At 38.2% G+C, this 19,488-nt stretch overlaps 1 protein-coding gene and 1 long non-coding RNA gene across 2 annotated transcripts in view; one reads left to right on the top strand and one right to left on the bottom strand.

Moving 5' to 3' along the window:
- The window catches only part of NOVA1 (NOVA alternative splicing regulator 1), a 205,990-nt gene that overhangs the window by 39,261 nt on the left and 147,241 nt on the right, over positions 1–19,488 (bottom strand). Inside the window, exon 3 of the mRNA XM_074996917.1 lies at positions 7,304–7,470. Within this exon, the coding sequence (XP_074853018.1) occupies positions 7,304–7,470 (167 nt within the window). The remainder of the gene's footprint in view (positions 1–7,303; positions 7,471–19,488) is intronic.
- LOC142014406 (uncharacterized) overlaps positions 1–19,488 on the top strand; it is a 39,126-nt gene that overhangs the window by 13,095 nt on the left and 6,543 nt on the right. The window lies entirely within an intron of this gene.

Genomic DNA, 19,488 nt, shown 5'->3' with positions numbered 1-19,488 from the left:
ACAACATCCAAGTCAGAGTGATTTTTTTGTCTTTGCTCCTAAATTTTATGGCCTTGCTTTTACTCTGCCACGGGAAGCGGGTGGGGGGCACAAAGGGAATGTTTACAGTTAATAGATGTTTTTGTGCTTCAGGAACTGATTGGTTCCAAAATGGGGAAAAAAAAAAATCAAAAGTTTACTGACCAAGACCCAGATTCTACCTAATACCTATAAAAGCATGCAGCAGTATTTAGGGAAACACAAGAAGAAATTTCATCTTTAGGTGGCTCACACGGAGTGCAATTTGTTCTGAGACTTCTCTGTCTCCATTCCTCAAGGTCAACAACATTCTAAAAGCAGGTAGGAGGAAAGCAGACGGGTAACACACCTATTCTTAGCCTGAGCAAGGAGCTGGCAGGCTACAGCACAGTGGGTGCACTTCCTTGATGTCCTGGGAGGCCATGCAACTTAATTTTGAGGTGGGAGGTCTCCGCAGTTTAAATACTGAGATGTGCGTAAGTATTGTATAAAAAATAAGATTAAACATTTACCGCCAGATCATGTCTTCACTTCTGGGAAGATTGACCTGGTCACGGCTGTTCTTTTGGAGTTTGATTTTGAGCATATGGTAGAGGCACACAAAATTGATCTGTCTGAGGTCAGCAGTAGACTCCTGTACTCCTTGGTATCGTGAGGAGTAAAGGAGGGTGATAGGACAAATGCTCCTGTCAATCTCCCTCAGTGAATACAGTTAGGTAAGTTGATTTCAGATACATTGATTCTAGCTATGTAATTGCTGTAGCTAGAATTGCGTACCTGAAATTGACTTATTTCCCTAGTGCAGACCTGGTCTGAGTGAGTTAAAGTTCTTCAATTCTCAGTGCCATACTTGGGTTTTTTGGAGGAGGAAATCGGAAGAAGGCAGAAAATTAAGAAAATACCACAGTAAAACAATGGTAAAGGCCACCAAAAATAGGACATTCATATTTAAAGGTGACACTTTAGTATCACTTTACAGCTGTCTACAGAAGGGCTTGCCAAACCATGGTGACCTTGAACAACACAATATTAGACCAAATAAATTTCGGCCCATTTTAAAGTCTACACTTACAGGTGCAAATAAAATAATTAACAGTTTCTGTGGTTTAATTTTAAAACTATTAAAACAAACAGGTCTGTTTTTACATTTTTACACTATCATTTTGAATTCCATTTCTGACACAAATTAAGGGCTGAATAGTTTTAGCAATTGAAGTCAGATAAGGGATAAAGCTGCTGTGCCAGATTTCACCACATCACTGTGCTGGAGGACCTGAAAGACTGGCTTAGAATGTTTTCTACAATACCAGAAGGGATTTCCCTTGTGACTGCTCACTTTGCAATTTTTTGTATTTTTAATATATTACAAACCCTTCACACATGACTCTAGTGAGGCAACATGATAATCACGAAGTATCTTTAAAAGTTAAGGTCTGTTATGTAAATACACAACAATAAATTTTTAAAAGCGTCTTTTGATAAAACAATAATTAAGATTAGTTAGTAACAGAGAGAAAGCTGTGTTAGTCTATATACTATCAAAACAAAAAAGTAAAGTAGCACTTTAAAGACTAACAAAATAATTTATTAGGTGAGCTTTCGTGCTTTTAAAGTGCTACGTTAGAGTGCTTTTTTGTTTTGATAAGATTAGTTAGTTAATTATAGCCCAGAGCTTACCAAAGTTGTTTTGTTGGAAGGTCTGCATTGGACCTTTGTACCCGTGCAAAGTGAACGTAAAGCACTTCCATTCTGATCTGGTACTTTTTCACCATCCACTTTGCACTTGCACAACGCTAGTGCAAATGACTATGCAGAGTGCAAGGCAAAGAAGAAAGAGGACACAAGTCAATACATGAAGACAGACATTTATGAAAGATTTCAAAATGCTGTCCTGTCCTTGATTTTCAGTTTACATGGCAAAACTGAGGATTAGAAGTTGCCAAAAGGTGGGGAGCTAACAGCCTTGCCGAGTCTCTTGGCAAGGTGAGGGGCTCCCGCTCTGAAATGGACAGAGCTGTCAAGCCTGAACAGTACCGTGCTGTGCTGTGTCCCCTCCTCCCATGGCCAGCTCTTAGCTTTGCTTGGCATGTGGAGTATAGTGCTTCAACAGTGATTTAAAGGGCCTGAGGCTCCAGCCGCTGTCACAGCTGGCCAGGAGCCCTGGGCCCTTTTGAACTGCCGGGCACTAGGGCAAGTGCCCCTTTTGTCTGCCCCCCCAGCCACTGGTGGGCCTGCCCACAGGGGAGATCTTAAAAACTAAAAGGGTCTTGGGAACACGGCCCTGTTCACAGAACTAGAGGAAGTTCTGCTCTGGTGTGACACCTGAATGAGAGCCTCTCATGAGCCCTTTGGGAGCAACAAGGGGCAGGGAGCATTAACCATACCTGCTGCCACCTTGCAGCACAAGAATCTCTTTAGAGCTTAGTGGGAGTGGGAGAAGAGGATTAAAGAAAGAAAGTAGGAGTTAGCATTCCCCTCCAACACTTCCCCTGCAACCTACTATAATAATAGAGAAAAATGGTAGGATCTAGCTCCCCTTCCTCACCCTGCCCCATGGTTATGCCAATAAAACAGAGTAAGGCCATGTCTATACATCCAGAGCTGCAGTGGTGCAGCCATACCAATACTGCTGTGCTGCAGCAGTGTCTGATGAAGATGCTTTATGCCGCTAGAAGAGAGCTTTCCTGTCAACATAAGATAAACAGCTTCAAAAATGGTAGAAACTATGTAAGTATGAGAAGCTCTCCTATCACCAGAGTACCATGCACACAAATGCCTATGTTGTTATAATTTATGTCACTCGTGAGGATTTTTATTTCCACACCCCTGAGTGACCTAACTCATACCAACATAGGTTACATTGCAGCCTAAGTGAACAGGGAGACACTCAAATAAGAGCTACGTATAAACATGGGATGAGATTGTGTGATCATCTACTTAAGAAACCCTGTCTTGACACTAATGTTTTTGCCAGCTTTCCATAGGTGCCTAACCTTGTAATAACAAGGCAAAATCCCTTAAAAGAAAAAAAAAAATCACAGGCTGCATCTATGCTAGCAAGTTCTTTTGAAAGATTTTTTGAAAGAAGTGGGCTCCTTCGAAAGATCCCATGGAGCGTTTACGCACAAAAAGCGTTCTTTCAAAAGTAAACTGAAAGAATGTGGTGCTCCTATTGAAATCGCTCTTCCTTTTCCCAGTTCAGGAAGAGCACCGCCTATCAAAATCTTCTTTTGAAAGGAAATGTGTACATGTTCTGCAGGCTTTTTTTTTTTTTTTTTTAAAAAAAGAAAGAACAGTCCTCATAGGGCCTGATTTTTCAATCCCTGGCCCATTCTTTCAAAAGAGCAGTGGACTGTGTGGGCACTCTCTTTTGAAAGAGCAGGTCACTTTTTTGATCTGCTTATTTGTGTGTGGATGCACTCTTTTGAAAGAAGTTCTTTCGGAAGAGATCTTTCTGGAAGGGCTTCTTTTGAAAGATCTCTGTAGTGGAATGATAGCCTGAGAGTGTGGTGGGCACCAACACTAATTGCATCTGGCATCCTCAAATTTGGAGACCATCAGTGAATCAGGTTTCAGACCTAGATATGCCACAGAAATGCTATTAGCCTCAGCTGTCAATGATCTCCTCAGAGCAGTGAACAACGATCAGGTGGGCTGGATCAGACAAGGGTTGGGAGCAACAGCTTTAGAGTTCTTCTAGTCATACAGACACATCCAGAAGGATGGTACATAGTTGACTTCTGTTCCTCCCTAAGACATCTCAGCTGTGAAGTCACACAAGGCCAGGAACAGGGTGGAGCAGGAAGAGGTGGAGGGATAGAATGGAGGGTGGGCAAAAAGAAGCAGGGGCAGAGATGAGACAGGGTGAGGGCTTGGGGGAAGTGGTGGAGTGGCTCAGAGCAGAGTTTGAGAACCTCATCAAGAACTGGGGAAGTGAGTGACTCTATTTGTGGTTCCTTCTAACCCTTTAATACCTCTAATTTGTCCAAGACCGAGCTACTTAGTTTCATTCTCATTGCATGCAGACATGGGGACCTGGGTAACAGCCAATTGGCTGAAGAGCTATATGGTTAATAAAGGAAGTGATGCTGATTGATAAGGAGAATCTTTTTAAGAAATATGAGAAGTACACATTTACTCTACAATTTGAAGGAGGCTGCCTAGAAATTACCAAAATGGGACTCTTCCTGAACTCAGGCTGACATTTGCAAACCTGGGTACCTAAAATCAGGTTCCAAAATCCATGTTTAGGAACCTGAAAAAAAGCATCCTGGTGTTCAAAGAGGATAAACACCTTCATCTTCTCTACCCCACCATTGATTTCAGCGGGGTTCACTGGAGCTCCACAAATCTGAAAATCAGGCCACTTTTATTTAGGCACTTAGTATTAAATATTTTGGTAGCAGAGTTTGGGCCACAGATTTTTAAATATCAGAGCCTAAAACCTGTCACCCAAAACTGCGTATTCTCAACAAAATTATTTTTTCAAATGAAACGAACATGAAGTACTGGATTAATTTTAGGCTCTTATATTTTTATAAGCTTGGCCTGGATTTCCAGTTAACAAGAGAATCTAGCAATGCCTTTTTTCATCTTTGGCTGGCCAGAGGATGCCTTTCTTCCCTCCTATATTACGTATCTGCTAGTGCCATCAGTAATTCACATTGTGAATAAGTTACTGTAACACTTTCAGCCTGGAAATGACTGTGAAAGCTGCTTGGAAGGTTCAGCAAGCACAGAAAGCAACCATGGATCTTCTGAATCAAGTGGACTGGCATGAACAAATCACACCAATCTTCAGACTCTCTAAAAGATGCCAGTCAATTTTCAGGTGAAATTCAAGCTATTCAGCGCCAGCTATACAGCTCTAAATAGCTTAGCATCCAACTGCTTTCGTGATCTCCTCACCTAACACACCATACCACCCACAATTTGTCTGAAAGGTTGAGCAAAAAAGCCTAAGTCAGGTTTGAGGGTAGGGAGACAGGCTACATTCAGAAAACAACACTGCATGTGCAGTTTTTTATTCAAGAATTTTTCTAATTCTCAACTCTATAAGCACAGGCATTAAACCTATAGAACCTGTTCATCCCTGCCGTGTATAAGGAGCTTGCATTGTACTGGAGAGTGGAGGATTTCTGCAATATTTAGGACCCATACCTTGATAATTTTATATTTATTTATTTAATTCATTTAAGCCACGTAAAATGGACCGACATGTTATGGCAATGGGAGGTGATATTATGGCAATACAGAAATTTGTACAAATCAAGTAAAATAAGACTAATTGATAATGTTTATCTTCACAAAGCTCTTATAGTTCATGTTTTGATTTATTCTGGTTGGTTCAATAAAGTTGAAGCCTGTTTGTTTCCAAACTCTACAATGACAACAAAATTCTAAGTTCACACTTGCCTCTTGCAAAATCTGGAATAAAGCAATTGTATATTTTTGTAATTTAGACTGATGACCCAATATTTATATTTTAAGGACTTATCATACAAAGGTGTCATTTGGTATAAAAGAAAAATAATTGGAAATATAATTTGACTGTAACTATAATACATATATAAGTATATCTATGTACATGCACATTCTACTGCCATCCCCCTGTACCCTTCATATGTGGTGGTGATATCCTTGTGTCATAAATTTATAAACTATGGATCCATGTCATAAATTGTAGGATCAGATACATTATATTTATCAGGAATCTGACTTTCTGATCTGCAACTCTGCCTTGCCTACTAATCCATCTCCCATGGATTTATTTTATATATATGTATATATATAAACATTATGCACACTATTCAAACAGCTTCCATCTTTTCCAATAAATAGCTAGAGAGGTGTATGCTTGTCTTCCCACAGACCTGGATTTTTTTTAAGGGGGAGGGCAAAACCAAGCAAAACAAAACAAAACAAAACAAAACAAACCTTAGACTAGTTAGGGGTGCAGGATGAGCTGATTTTATTTCTGTGCCAACTGGCATGATGACACAAAATCTCACGACTACTTCTAGCCTTATAAGATCATGGGACTTATGAAAGAGTTAAAATGCAGAAAAGCTATTTCAAAGTCTGTTATGTCTTATTGTTTTCAGTTCCACTCCTGGTAATGACTCCCAATGACTTTTATGGTTTTCTGTTAACTCTCTAATGCATTTCAGAATATTTTATGTAAAATATGTAGCACATACAAAATAAATGATGTCACGGTATTTATCAGTAATCATTTGCAATGGCTTGTAGAAATAATTAGTGTTTCATCACTCAGGAGCCATGCGGGCATTTTAACCTCATGATTTTATAATATGCCACACTATCACCCACACACTCTGAGTGCATATATTAAGATGCCCCCCCCACAGAATAATTAAAAAATATAGCATCACTACACATAGCTAGCATGAGCTACTGCAAACGAGTGCATCATACTCTTCATATGGTAGGAATATACAGTACAGGACAGGACAGACAGAAGAAAATTCCCTCTGAATGCCTGTTCATTTTATTTTCCTTCTCCTCCTCTAGAAGTAACACATCAAACACATTCTAACTGTAAAGTTACTTTGGTCATTGTGTTTGACCCTTGTTTGTGGATATGGTTTTCCCAGCTTCCAATATTCTTACAAAAGATGGCTCAACATAAGACGGGTGTTGGATCATTATATCTTGTATGTGACTACCTTACAGTTACACAAAACATAGTAATACTTGAAGATAAGGCAATACAAGCTATACGCAAGAATGGTAAAAATTGCACAGAATAAATTAGCTGAAAATGCTCACAACAAATGATTCTTACATTTGCAAGAATCAGCTGTATGATGTAGGTCTTTTCAAGATACATAATATGATTCAAACAGTAATTCAAAAATAATTTGTTTTGCAATGTAAGAGTAAGGAAATTTATTACATTATTTTTCCTGAACTGTAATAAATCTTAATGATTTACAGAGAGGCTCACATTTTACATCTCAAATAAAACAAAAATGTGTTCCCTGAAACAACAAAGAAAAGAAGCTTATGAAGGATACATAGCACATAATGGTGGTTCAATTTATAAGATATTATATATAAATACCACTGGGGAAAAACAGAACAGAACACAACTGTAAGCAAAAGGAGATCAGAAAAGTCTTAGCATAAAAGAAAACCACTGACATTCTCCTAAAAAAAGATTTAATGTGAGCCCTTTACATGTTAAACATTTAAGGCTCTTTACCAAAGAAGTAAACTCTAAGCAGCTGATGTGCCTCTGTTTTCCCAACCAATAACTCACTTGTTTGATGCGGTCTGGATTAACAGTGGTCTGGGGCTGGAGAATGCTGACTGGTTCTGTCTTGGCCACGTTTTGAGGCATTTCACGAATCTTTTCTGCAATGAAGCCATGAACTGCATTCAGTGCTTCAACTGTTCCCTGGATCAAACACACTCGCTCTGTAGTACCTGTATAGAGAAGACCATTATTTAGATAAATTTTTATCTTACGCACGTGTTCATCATAGCCTCAAAAACTGTTTGGAACTATCACTGAATACTGATGTCTAACTGTTATAAGGCAAAATTTAAAAATTCCCTTAGCTGCCTACCATAATATGCATACAGTACATACAGAAATATTATTTCAAATGGTAGCTCTGGAATTATTGGCCTAGATAATTTTAAACTTATTTTGGATAACTTCTATTTATACTGATCTTACACCTAAGTAATGACTACCCAATATTGCCCAAATATGGATTAGACATAACTGTAGCTCCATTTAAAGTGAATATACAACTCTACATACAGTACTGTCAGTAAACAAAAAACAAAAACAAAAACAATGTCTCAGTTCAAAATGAAAAAAAAAGCAAAAATAAGACAACTGAATTGGATTCACTGGGTTTGCTATTCAGGGCTGGTTTTAGATTAAAGGTAAATAGTACAAGAATTAATATAACTGTATGAAAACTGAAGACCAACATTTAAAATATTTCTGCAATCAGTAACCTGGATGGAAATGATTTTTGCTTAGCCCAGCAGTTTTAAATCATTTCAAAGTGTGGACTGCAATTGAACATGGAGATTATTTTCAAGATCAATCCCTCTCTCCTTCTTCACTGTATAGTTCTTTTCCATTCCACTCATGCTATACAATATCCCTGTAACAATTACAACTGCTTCTTACTACGTGCAGCAAAAAAAACCATAAGGGAAACAGTTAATGTAGCTTCATCTGTCTTCTAATGTGATTTAGTAGCTGGGAACACTAAACACCAGCACCATATAATTATCCTGTTTGCTACAGACCATGAGTTCTTCTGGTTTAGAGGGCTTATGCTGAACTTGCCTCATTCACTATCTGGACTCCAGAATGACCCTTGTGCTCTTTGTTCGTTAAAGACAGAGCTGTGAATGCCAGGTAAGCTATACTCAAAATCCAGGGTCCATCTGGCTGTGTAAATATATATTCTATACAGAGTAACTATTTTGTTTGCTTTGAAGAAATCACACAGCCAGTTCTGGACATATGTCATTTATATTAATTATGCCTTAAGTAAAACAGCCCTTAGATCCATTACTCATCCAGTGTCATTTTCCAGAGACTGCAAAAGAGGCATTGGGCTTTTCCTCTGTAACTCCTATCACTTCCAATCCCACCTGTCACACCCCTTTAGTCTTTCTCCTGCCGTGGACAGCACTTCATCCATGGTCTCTCTAATCTCTTGCTATGTTACACTTAGATACTTCATACGTACACATCCTCAAATGCAATTCCTGAGTCTTACTCTTCCCTGCATCACATTCATTTACTCTCACGCTTGTTGACTTCAAATTCCATATTGATGACAACCTGGCCTGCATTAGGTCAGAACAGAACTCGAAAGTTAGAAAAGTCCCATTAAGAGGAAAACAGTATTGCAACTTTAGCTCTGGTGGGACTATCATAAATAAGGGGACACTACAGCTCACAAGAATCCTTAACACAGATCCCTGCTCACAATGTCTGTGTACTTGCCACTTTAGGACAAAATTAGATAGCGGATAAAAATAATACAGCCGAAGATATCGAATCACAGCAATTGATATCTAACGAGAACATATTCTACATAAGAACAGATGATGGTCATACTGGGTCAGGCCAAAGTTTCATCTAGCCCAGTATCCTGTCTTCTGACCTTGGCCAATGCCAGGTGCTTCAGAGAGTGTGAACAGAAGAGGCACTCATCAAACGAGTCCTCTCCTGTCAGCCATTCCTTTGCCAATATCCACTGATGGACCTATCCTCCAAGGGTTTTATAGTTCTTTTTTGAACTCTCTTATATTCTTGGCTTTCACAAAACCCTCTTGTAAACAGTTTTACAGGTTGACTGTGCACTGTGTGAAAAAAAAATAATTCATTTGTTTTAAGACTGCTGTTTACTAAATTCATTTGGTGATCCCTAGCTCGTGTATTATGGGAAGTAAATAACACTTTTCAGTGAGGTGGTGACTGATGTGGTCACAAACATTGGAGCCTGAAAGTACTTAGGATGGGTCCACACAGCAGACTTATTTCAAAATGAGCTATTCCGGAAGAACTATTCTGCCTTGTTTAGAAATAACACAGCTAAACACAAATTCATTTCAAAATCACGCTTAGCTGCTTTGAAATAAAGCATCACACACACACACAGCCTATTGCAAAACAGCCACTGGACACACTATGACTTATTTCAAAACAGGTTCTATTCCCTGTTTTAACAGCTTCTATTTCAAAAAAGTTCAAAATAGGTGCTATTCCTCCAGTAATGAGGTTTACTGATTTCGAAATGATACACTTGCTATTTTGAATTTATTTTGAAATAGCATGCTTGCAGTGTAGATAACAGCAAAGTTATTTCGAAAAAACAACTGTTATCTCGAAGTAACTTGGCTGTGCGGCCTTAGCCTAAGGGAGCAACTCATACTCCTGGACCTGGAGAACAAGTAACTCTTGCCTTTTATTAGATTCTTCTATTTTGATTTCTAAAGATGAAATACAAATCTTTAAAGATTTATAAGTATGTACTTTATGATCCTGCTCAGTAACAGCATTCCTGTGTAAACTTAAAAATTACAAAAACTTGCAGAAACAATTCCACCAATACCTCAGTTCAGAATCCTGTGTTTGGTCTATAGTGATGAAAGACATCGAAACAAACAACCCATTTCACCACTACAGAAACAGAAGAAAATAAAAACAAAAAAACATGCAAAATCATTGCTTTTGAAAGGGGCCAGGTTCACAACACGAGATTAATTATAAAATAATTATTTTCAAACATTAAGCAGTAAGAATGGGGCACATCTTTTTCCAAAATTATGTACATGGACATTCAAATATTATTTTGCTTTCTTTTTAATAAAGAACTTTTAAATTAAATTAAATTAAAATTCAATTCATGCATAAACTAAAAAAATGGATTTATTCTAAAAGCATTTAATGCAGAAACCAATGCCATTTCAAAGTTATCAGCACAGAAAACTAACCAATGAAATGCAAATTAAATTAGTCAGTACATATAGTTTTCTTACGCTTTTCTTATTTCTAGTTAGCTTTCCCTTCCCCCTCCTCTGCTTGTGCACAACTCCTGTGGTTTTCTCTGTAAAGTGAGCCAGCTCTATACAAGTGCTCTAGGGAGTCTTTACACTGCAGTATTAATTGTCTACTAAATGATGAGAAGCAATGTGGATTGATCAATGTAGCTGATGCAAGTGTTCTTCTCTAGGTCAGCAGACAACACATTTAAACAAAACATAGATCCGGTTACATTCAAGCTACTGGAGCCTGATATGAAGAGCACTTACAGGGATGACTAGTGTCAAAACAGTGGAAAGGAAAGGAGTCAAAGCTAAACAGAACATTTTAGCACTGAATGTATATAGAAGATTCTGTAATCTGTTTTGTGCTAGTTAACTGCAATACAATGCATATTACCTTATATAAACAGAGCAGCTCTGCTACATTTTAGTATGTTTAAACCAATCCATATTAAATAGAAATCACTGCACCATGCAGAAATACCACTGTGTAAAGATAAATTTCACAGAGTATGATACTTTGATACAATTTTGAGAAAGTTCACAATAGCTTTATATTTTCTTTGGGCTTGTCTACACTACCACCCTCCTTCAAGGGAGGATGGTAAGTAGGGCGTTGTGAGTTTACTAATGAAGTGCTGTGCTGCATATGCAGCACTTTATTAGGCAAATACCCTCCCATGGCAACTTCGAAGTTTTAAACTTCTAAGCACCGGCTCGTGCCTAGCCGCAGCTCACCCGATGGTGCTTTTAAGTGCCAGGGCAACTTCAAAGTTCTTTTACTCCTCAAAAGTTTAAAACTTCAGAGTTGCCGCAGGGGGGAATTTGCTTAATGAAGTGTTGCATATGCAGCACAGCACTTTATTAGTAAACTCCAAACACCCTACTTACCATCCTCCCTTTGAAGGAGGGTGGTAGTGTAGACACAGCTTTTGAGTATTAAATTACGGGACTGCCACTCAAAGAAAGAAGGAAAGTGTATGTAGGCAGATCACACATTTCCTGCTGGAAATTGCTTTCAATCTTTCGAAGAAATGTTGTTATTCTCGCACACAACTGTAATGGCTTTTCACTCAGATAACAAAGTACAATAATATACAGGAGAGAGTCACACAAAGAGAAAACTGTCAACTATATGACCAAAATATGTAACAAAAAAGATCTTATTATGAATCAAAGTTCATGAGATTTTGTCATTTTAAAAGCATTTAGGTTCCATTAGTGTCTAAAGAAAACTGCCAGATTATTTATCATTTCTAGTTGTTTAACAGTGGCAGCCACCCCCTTTCTTCAAATTTCTGTTACAAGCTCAAACTCAACTTATATATACAATATTTGATATACTCGTTTCACATAGTCTGAGAATACATCTTTTGTAGTGCAGCTCTAATTTTAAAAGTACTGCCTAAAAGAAAGTGATAGATTGACAAATAAGAATGCATACTAACATTTTTATACAAAAATATTTATTTATGATTTTCAAATCTATGTCAATTATTTAGGCCAACTGTCACACAAACTACAGTACATTTTATTTTGCATATTGCCATAGAGAGAGCTATATATGAAGGATGACAAGCTTTGCCATTTAAAAAATGGAAGAATGAATGAATAAAGGGGTCACATTTTAGATGCTTTTGAAGTGGTACTTAGTGAAATATGTTCTTTATTTATGAATGTGACCAATATCCTCATTACTTAAAATAAAAATCTGAAAATCAGCATTTTACATATGCTGATACAAAAGTGAAAAAGTGTTGCTAAAAGCAAAGTCCAGCTCTTCTACTTTTTTGCAGAAATAAATGACAACACTCGCAGGGAATTTTCCTTTTCCCCATGGATAAGTTTTGATTAATTTGGTTTTGTGTACCAGTATCCAAATTAATCCAAAGTAGCTGTATGTTTGTTGTATAATGTGAAGTACCAAAGATAAATTACAATGTACAACAGAAAGTTGTGTTATAATGCCAACTAAAGAAAAATTTTAAAAAGAATATAAAAGAATCAAGGAATTCATTTTGATCTTGCCTCAGTTGTGCCAACAAAATTTGGAAGTTTTTCTGGTTTGTGTATGGAAGCAGACAATTTGGATATGCAATTAAAATTTCATATTACTGAACAAAAGGTATATGAATTAGTTGGTTTTTCAACTACTTTACAGTAAATCCTAGAAATATGCAGCTTCAAGTTGTGTGTAACTTGCTTTAACGTGAACTAAGCATAACCTGAAGATGCTCTGAAGCTTTTATCCTGCATAGCTTGCATAGCTGCCTGCAGCTAGGTTCCATTAATTAGCTTAGCTAGGCAAGCTAAGAGCCCCTTCTCCCTGCCTTCCCCCAGGCACCTAACAGTCAGGTGGGGGAAGCAGACCTGATGGGCTGGTCAGTTTCCTGGCTCCAAGGAGTGGAGGAGAGCTGGCTTCCCTGCACTGGCTGGAGCCAGGAAACTGACCAAGACTGCAGCACTGGTCAGTTTCCTAGCTCTGCAAGGAAAGGGGAGCCAAGCTACCCCTGGTTCCTGGCTGAAACTGACCAAGGCTGCTGCCCTGGTCAGTTTCCCAGCTCTGCAAGTGGAGGGGAGCTGGGAGACAGGTTGCTGTCTAACTTCCCAGCTTGCCATAGGAGGCAGCAGCCTCGGTCAGTTATTGGCTTCAGCCAGTGGAGGGGACCCAGGAACCAGGGCAGCAGCCGCTTGGTTCCATGCTCCCTGCTGCTTCCAAGCAGCAGGGTGATGTGAACCAGGCTGTCCCATGGTTCCCAGCTCACGGCAACTCAGAGCCAGGAAAGTGACGAGCCCAACTTGCACAAAATTTGAGTTATGCAGGGCTTGCAGGAACACAACCCCCGCGTAATTTGAGGGTTTACTGTAGCTTATTTGTTTTTAATATTTTTTGTTAAAAATTCATTTTTTTATTTCTGGGAAATTATTCCTGGGTTGTAAAATTATTTGCAAGCCTTACATCTGAAGTGAATTTTAAAGCCTGGTTACAACCCTTTAAAAAGGATGGAGGTTTTTACTGAAATTCAGATTATCTTTAACTCATTTAACTGCTACAGTTAATTCTACTGAAACTACAGGTTGAGCCTCTCTAATCCGGAACCCTCCGGACCTGACCAGTGCCGAACAAGAGAATTTACCAAACCATGGGAGGTCAATACTATCCAGCACCATTACCAAATCTTCCACTGCTTACTGGGCTCTGAGAGGACATTTGGGGTAAATTACAGTTAAACAACAGCACAGTATACAGAGCTAGCACGGGTAGCTATAAATAAACTTTATGGGACCACAGGAAATTGGCCAGACCCATAAGTGGTGATCTGGCTAACTTAAATCATGCTGAATCGTGGATGTTGCCGAATGAGTGTGTTGAACTATAGAGGTTCAATCTATAGTGTTACAGCGTAAAATTCCCAGAGTGCCAAACTGATTTAAGCTTGAATTTCAATAGAACTTAATAGTCTTAAATGACTAAAGTGTTTTTGAAAAATGTTACTCATACTTCTAAATATTGGTTCTTATCAAGCAAAGTACTTATGTACATGGAGAATTTTAAGCATGAGTAGTTCAACTGCTGTCAGAATACGCACACATTTTAGCATATTTATGTGCTTAAATACCTTGCTGACTCATGGCCTAGATACTTTGGGAAGTGCAGTGTACATTTATCAAAGGATTTCCAGGCATTCATAGCACCTTACATGTTTTTCATTGTGCTGTTACATTCATTTTAAAAGGCATTAGAAAATCAGAAAAGCATAGCACACCATCATTATGCAGTGATCCCATACATCTGCATCTGGATGCATTTTGTTACTGTATCCTGTCACTTTCTGTGATGACACAGAAAAAAGAGGAAAAAAAACACACAACAGGAGTTAAAATGTGAACAAAATTAAAACTAATCTGAAATCTTACCGGCTGATTTATTTCAAGCTTCTTACTTGGCAAATCATAGCAGCAACAATCTAAAAAGTCCCATAGGCTTTTTTCTTTTAACTCATGATCTGAATGCCTATGATTTGTGAATCTGATGTAGCTGGATTAAAACTTCTCCTTGTCTCAGCCATAAATATGTTTGGAAATGTTGTGAACAAAATAGGAACACCTATGTTACAGAGAAACGTCTCTGCTATATTATTACTGGTGGAAGCATGTACAGTTAGTTTAAGTACGTCACATATACATACTTAACATATAGTAGAGTATCAACAATCTTCAGGTGCCAAGTACGTATTTCAGTTTTTTGAAACAAGCAGATGCTACACAGAGTTCTTAGTGGCATCAGGCTTTTTTTTTTTTTTAAATTTAATTTTTGGAGGACGTTTTTCTACCTCATGTCACAAACTCGCTAAACTCACTTCAGGTGGCCTAACACTGCCATTACCTTCCTTTGCTGAAATCATTCCAACACTCATCAGTACCATTCTAAGCTCAGCCAGAGGGACATTTCAGACTGTTAAGATGGATTCTCTTCTCCCAGGGTTGAGCATGCTGTCTCCACAGGCCTCACATTCTGGAAACCAGGAGTGAGAATCACACTCTAATGGCTTTGTCAAGCAAAGAGAGCTAGAAGAGAGAATGCACGCTTCTCTGGAAGTTTACACATTACATTTGACCAGGAATTCAAACAGATATGTGAGTGGGAGTTAGGGTAAGTGGTCCTGAGTTTGCCCGAGTTTCTAAATACAGGTTGAACCTCTCTTGTCTGGCACCCTTGGGACCTGATGACAGGAGGTCAATATTTTCTAGCACATTATCAACACTTCCACCACTTACTGGTCTCTTAGAAGACATTTAGGGGTAATTTAGAGTTAAATAACACACAGAACACTGGACGGTTTGAATAGGACAGGCAGACCCCTCAGAGAATGGATAGATGATACAGTAGATTGCTGTGGAGCTAGTCTACAGAAACTAAGTCACTCTGCACATGACAGGGAAAGATGGAAGGAAATAGTGAGAGAGGGAGCAGACACAAGTGTGGGCTCAGCGCCCGTTGATTGATGATGATGATGATGAACATTGACAGTCAGGACTGGTGGCTGGAAACAAACTTTATGGGACCATGGGAAATGTGGCCACAAACATGGTAAGTGGTTGTCTGGCTAATTAAAATCTTGACAAATTACAGATGTTGCCAGATCAGATTGTTCTAGATTAGAGAGGTTCAACCTGTGGAAAAATGTTTTGTTTTCCAGCATTTCTATGTTTTAATTAATCTTGAATGACAAGACACACAGAATGCGAAAAGCTAGCGGGATTCTTTTCACAAGACCTTGTCGACATTTCCCTAGACCTGTGGTGACATGCAAGGTATATGTAACTGCACACCTCATTAAAAGGCAGCTGTATCCACACTTGCCAGGCATAGCAACTTAAGGCACTGAAAGGCTCAGGCAAGAAGGAAATAGTGGGAAGAAGCTGCAGCAGCTCACCCTATCCAGGCCTTTCACTTCGGCAAGCAATGTCTCTGAAAGATGGTGACTGAGATAACATTCACCTGAAAAGCTTTTTTCCCCACCGCTGGAATTTTTCTACTGTGTTTATAGTTGGAAGAATAAGGAGACTTGCTATTGTTGATGAAACATAATTCTCCAAAGAATAAAAATAAAATTAAGAAAAATAAATAAAATAAAGCAATGAAAAAGTAATGAAAGACAAATACATCTCAAAACATAGGAAAATGGTACATTTGAATTCTATTCATCTATAAACGTTTGTGAGAGAGAGAGACTTCTGGATTCATACTCTATTGCAGGGCCCACATCTTTGGAATTTTCTGCTTGCCTTGATTCACAATGACTCAAGTTAGTTAACTCATATTGGGTGCTGCAACTCCTATATTTTCTCTCTCATCCATGGGAAGGTGGGTGACACACAACTATTTGTGAGAGATTTTTCACAAGAAATCTTAGATGGGTATGTGATTTAAATTTAATTCTATCTATTCTGTTTCTGGGTACTTAATCTAAGACTCTGTTTATTTATCGGTATATTTTTAGGATGTTGTGAAAGGCATGAAGAATTTCTTTCTAATTGTTGAGCACTAAAACATCAAGTTCACACATAAACCAAAAGTCAAGTAGCCAAGTTTGGTTAAAAATGTGAAGGCTCTTGGAAAGATGATGCTATAATTCCTCCCCCACCCTTCCAAGAAATAGAAATTTGTGAAGACAGGTTTATGCAAAAAACATGAATCTACCATTTTATTCACTGCACACAAGTCTTCCTGTAGAATATTACTGATCTGCAGGGGAAAATAAACAATTAAGCCTGCTCTTGAAAATGGATGACTGCAAAGAAGGGAAAATAATACATATTTTTCAAGATATCTGGAAAGAACGTTCAGATTAACAAAAGCACTTGAGAGAATGTTAATGGAAAGTAAGAACTCTGTATGCAATTATAGCTTTTATGCTATGCTGCAGTAATATGAACATTTGTTAATAGTTCCTCCTACTCATACAATTACTTAGGAAAAAAGCTCACCCATTTAAACATTACAAAAATACTTTAAAAAATTGTAGGAACTGATACATCTTATAATTCAGAGTGATAACAGCTCAATTCTCTAAGGGAGTTTTTCTCTACCAAAATATTTCTCAGGTTACAAGGTGTGAAAGCCTGTGCAAAGCTCTAGAACCTACTTGGATCAGGCCAACTGAACAAAATATCAAGTTGTGGACTAAAGGCATTATTGAGATAGTCTGTTCTGAGGCAACAATGCACAAATTTTAGGTAAAGGAGCTCTATTCCAATGATTGATCAATAATTCTAATTCCAAAGGAACTTTAAATGGTCCTAGTGAAATCATTGTTGAAATCTTCTTAGGTGGAACCAACTGTTCTTTTTCTTAAAGGGCTGCACATCTCCCTGACCTTACTAAAAATATGTGTATGAGAAGAAACTGTTCAGCAGGAGATTAGTTTACATTATGGCTCTTGATAGGACAGTCCAATTCAAAGCCAATTTTTTGTTACCTTGTCTTCCCAAGAACCTGCCTTGACACATGTGTGGTTTCCCTGGTGTTTATCATCCTCTTATAGATTGTAAGCTCTTTGGAGCAGCAATTGCCATCTTCTTGATGTCTGTACTGTGCCTTACAAAATAGTGTCTCACTTGGCTGTCTTGCAATGTAGCTGTTAAATTAATCTTTAAAAATACAGGTTGAACTTCTCTAGTCCAGCACCTTTGGGACCTGACCAGTGCCAAACCAGAGAATTTACTGAACCATGGGAGGTCAGTATTATCCAGCAGTGTTACCAATGCTTCTGCTGCTTACTGGGCTCTTAGAAGATATTCAGGGGTAAATTATTGCTAAAAACCCAGCATAGAAGACTGTGAGCCAGGACTGGTGGCTGTAAATTAACTTTATGGAGCTGCAGGGAACCTGGCAACAACCAATAATAAGTGGACATGTGGCTAACTAAAATCGTGATGGACAAGAGAATGCCAGTCTTGAGAGGTTCACCTGTCGTACACGATAACAACAGGGCATTGCTAGACTTAGAAGTACACTTGACAATGTAAAAGCAGCTTGTATGTTGCTCCATTACTGTAGATGGTGAGCTAGAATGCCATTGCTAGAAAAATACTTCTTGGCATAAAAGTGTTAGTGATATTCATCCACCAGCTAACAAATTCTTAACTGTTATTTTTCATGTGAATATCCATAATAAAATAGCAGAGAAGATACATAAGAATATTACATAAGCAGAACTGTTTCTATAAGAAAGCTCTTCCCAAGTTTTTACATCAAGTGGCTGTTGCTCTTTGGCTACTTAGCCCTCATCAGACCTAAATATCTTTCATTCCAAGGACTCAAATCTTGGAAAATAACTGTAAAGCATTACTTTTCCATTGATCAAGGAAGATACAGTGACCTTGGCAAATACAGACACCACTTTTTAAAATCACCAGTTCTCACTGATTATCATGGTTTGCATGTTTTGCTGCAAAAGGTTTATAAATATTTTCAAAAGCTAGGGGCATAAAAGTCTGTCTTTTTATTTAAGTTCTTAAGCCCTTCTGTAGAAAGTCAAGCACATTACGTTGGAAAAAGAATCATTTAATATCATTGCTGCATCTGCTCACATCAGCATTTTTCCTGGGAAAACAATGTTTCAAACAAAAGAGCCTGTCCACACCTACTACATTGTACTTCTATGTTTATGTGATTGCATTTTGGGAAATCTGGGCATCTATTCATCCTGTGTCATGACTATAATCCCAAAAAGACAATGGGGCTCTACATGAGCACAAGACTGTCACAAATCTGACTGCAGAGTTTAGAAGGTAAGTACCTGTAATCCCTCTTAACATTTATTGAGTGAAACTCACTGGCATGCCAGTTTCACTAATGTTAGAGGATACCCAGACTGTTGTGATTCAACATGAACTCTCATTTCTGCAGGGTTAATTCAGAAAGTGGATATTACATATCTCCTAGACCTGAGTAATACCGTAGTGCCCCTCAGAAGAAACAGATTTTTCACTGATAAACCAACAATTTTCCTTTGGAACTTTTTGATCTCTATTAGGTGTGCATTTAATAATTCTTTTAAGAGTTCCTAACTATATACTTGAATATTAGGCCATAATGGAGCATACATAGGATATGCATGTGTGCACACTCCCTGAACTCTTATTTCTATAGAGTTATATATCTCCTGTTTCTGAATTAATCTAGTTTGTGAATCTGTGGTGTGCTTTACAGTAGAACCACACCAGTTTTGCTACAACAGATCCATCTGTAGCCTAGGATGAGGGACAGTTTCACTTTTGGAAGTGAACTACCTCAGTCTATTTACATAGGGTATTAACTAAAGGTTAAATATGTCAAACTTGCCAATGAATTCCAATTCAGATATCTCCCTCTGTAATTTTGTGGTAAAATCTTTTTGTAGAGGAATGGCT

This window comes from Carettochelys insculpta, chromosome 6, assembly GCF_033958435.1.
Source record: "Carettochelys insculpta isolate YL-2023 chromosome 6, ASM3395843v1, whole genome shotgun sequence".
Classification (NCBI taxonomy): domain Eukaryota; kingdom Metazoa; phylum Chordata; order Testudines; family Carettochelyidae; genus Carettochelys; species Carettochelys insculpta.
This window is presented reverse-complemented; position numbering and strand designations above follow the sequence as displayed.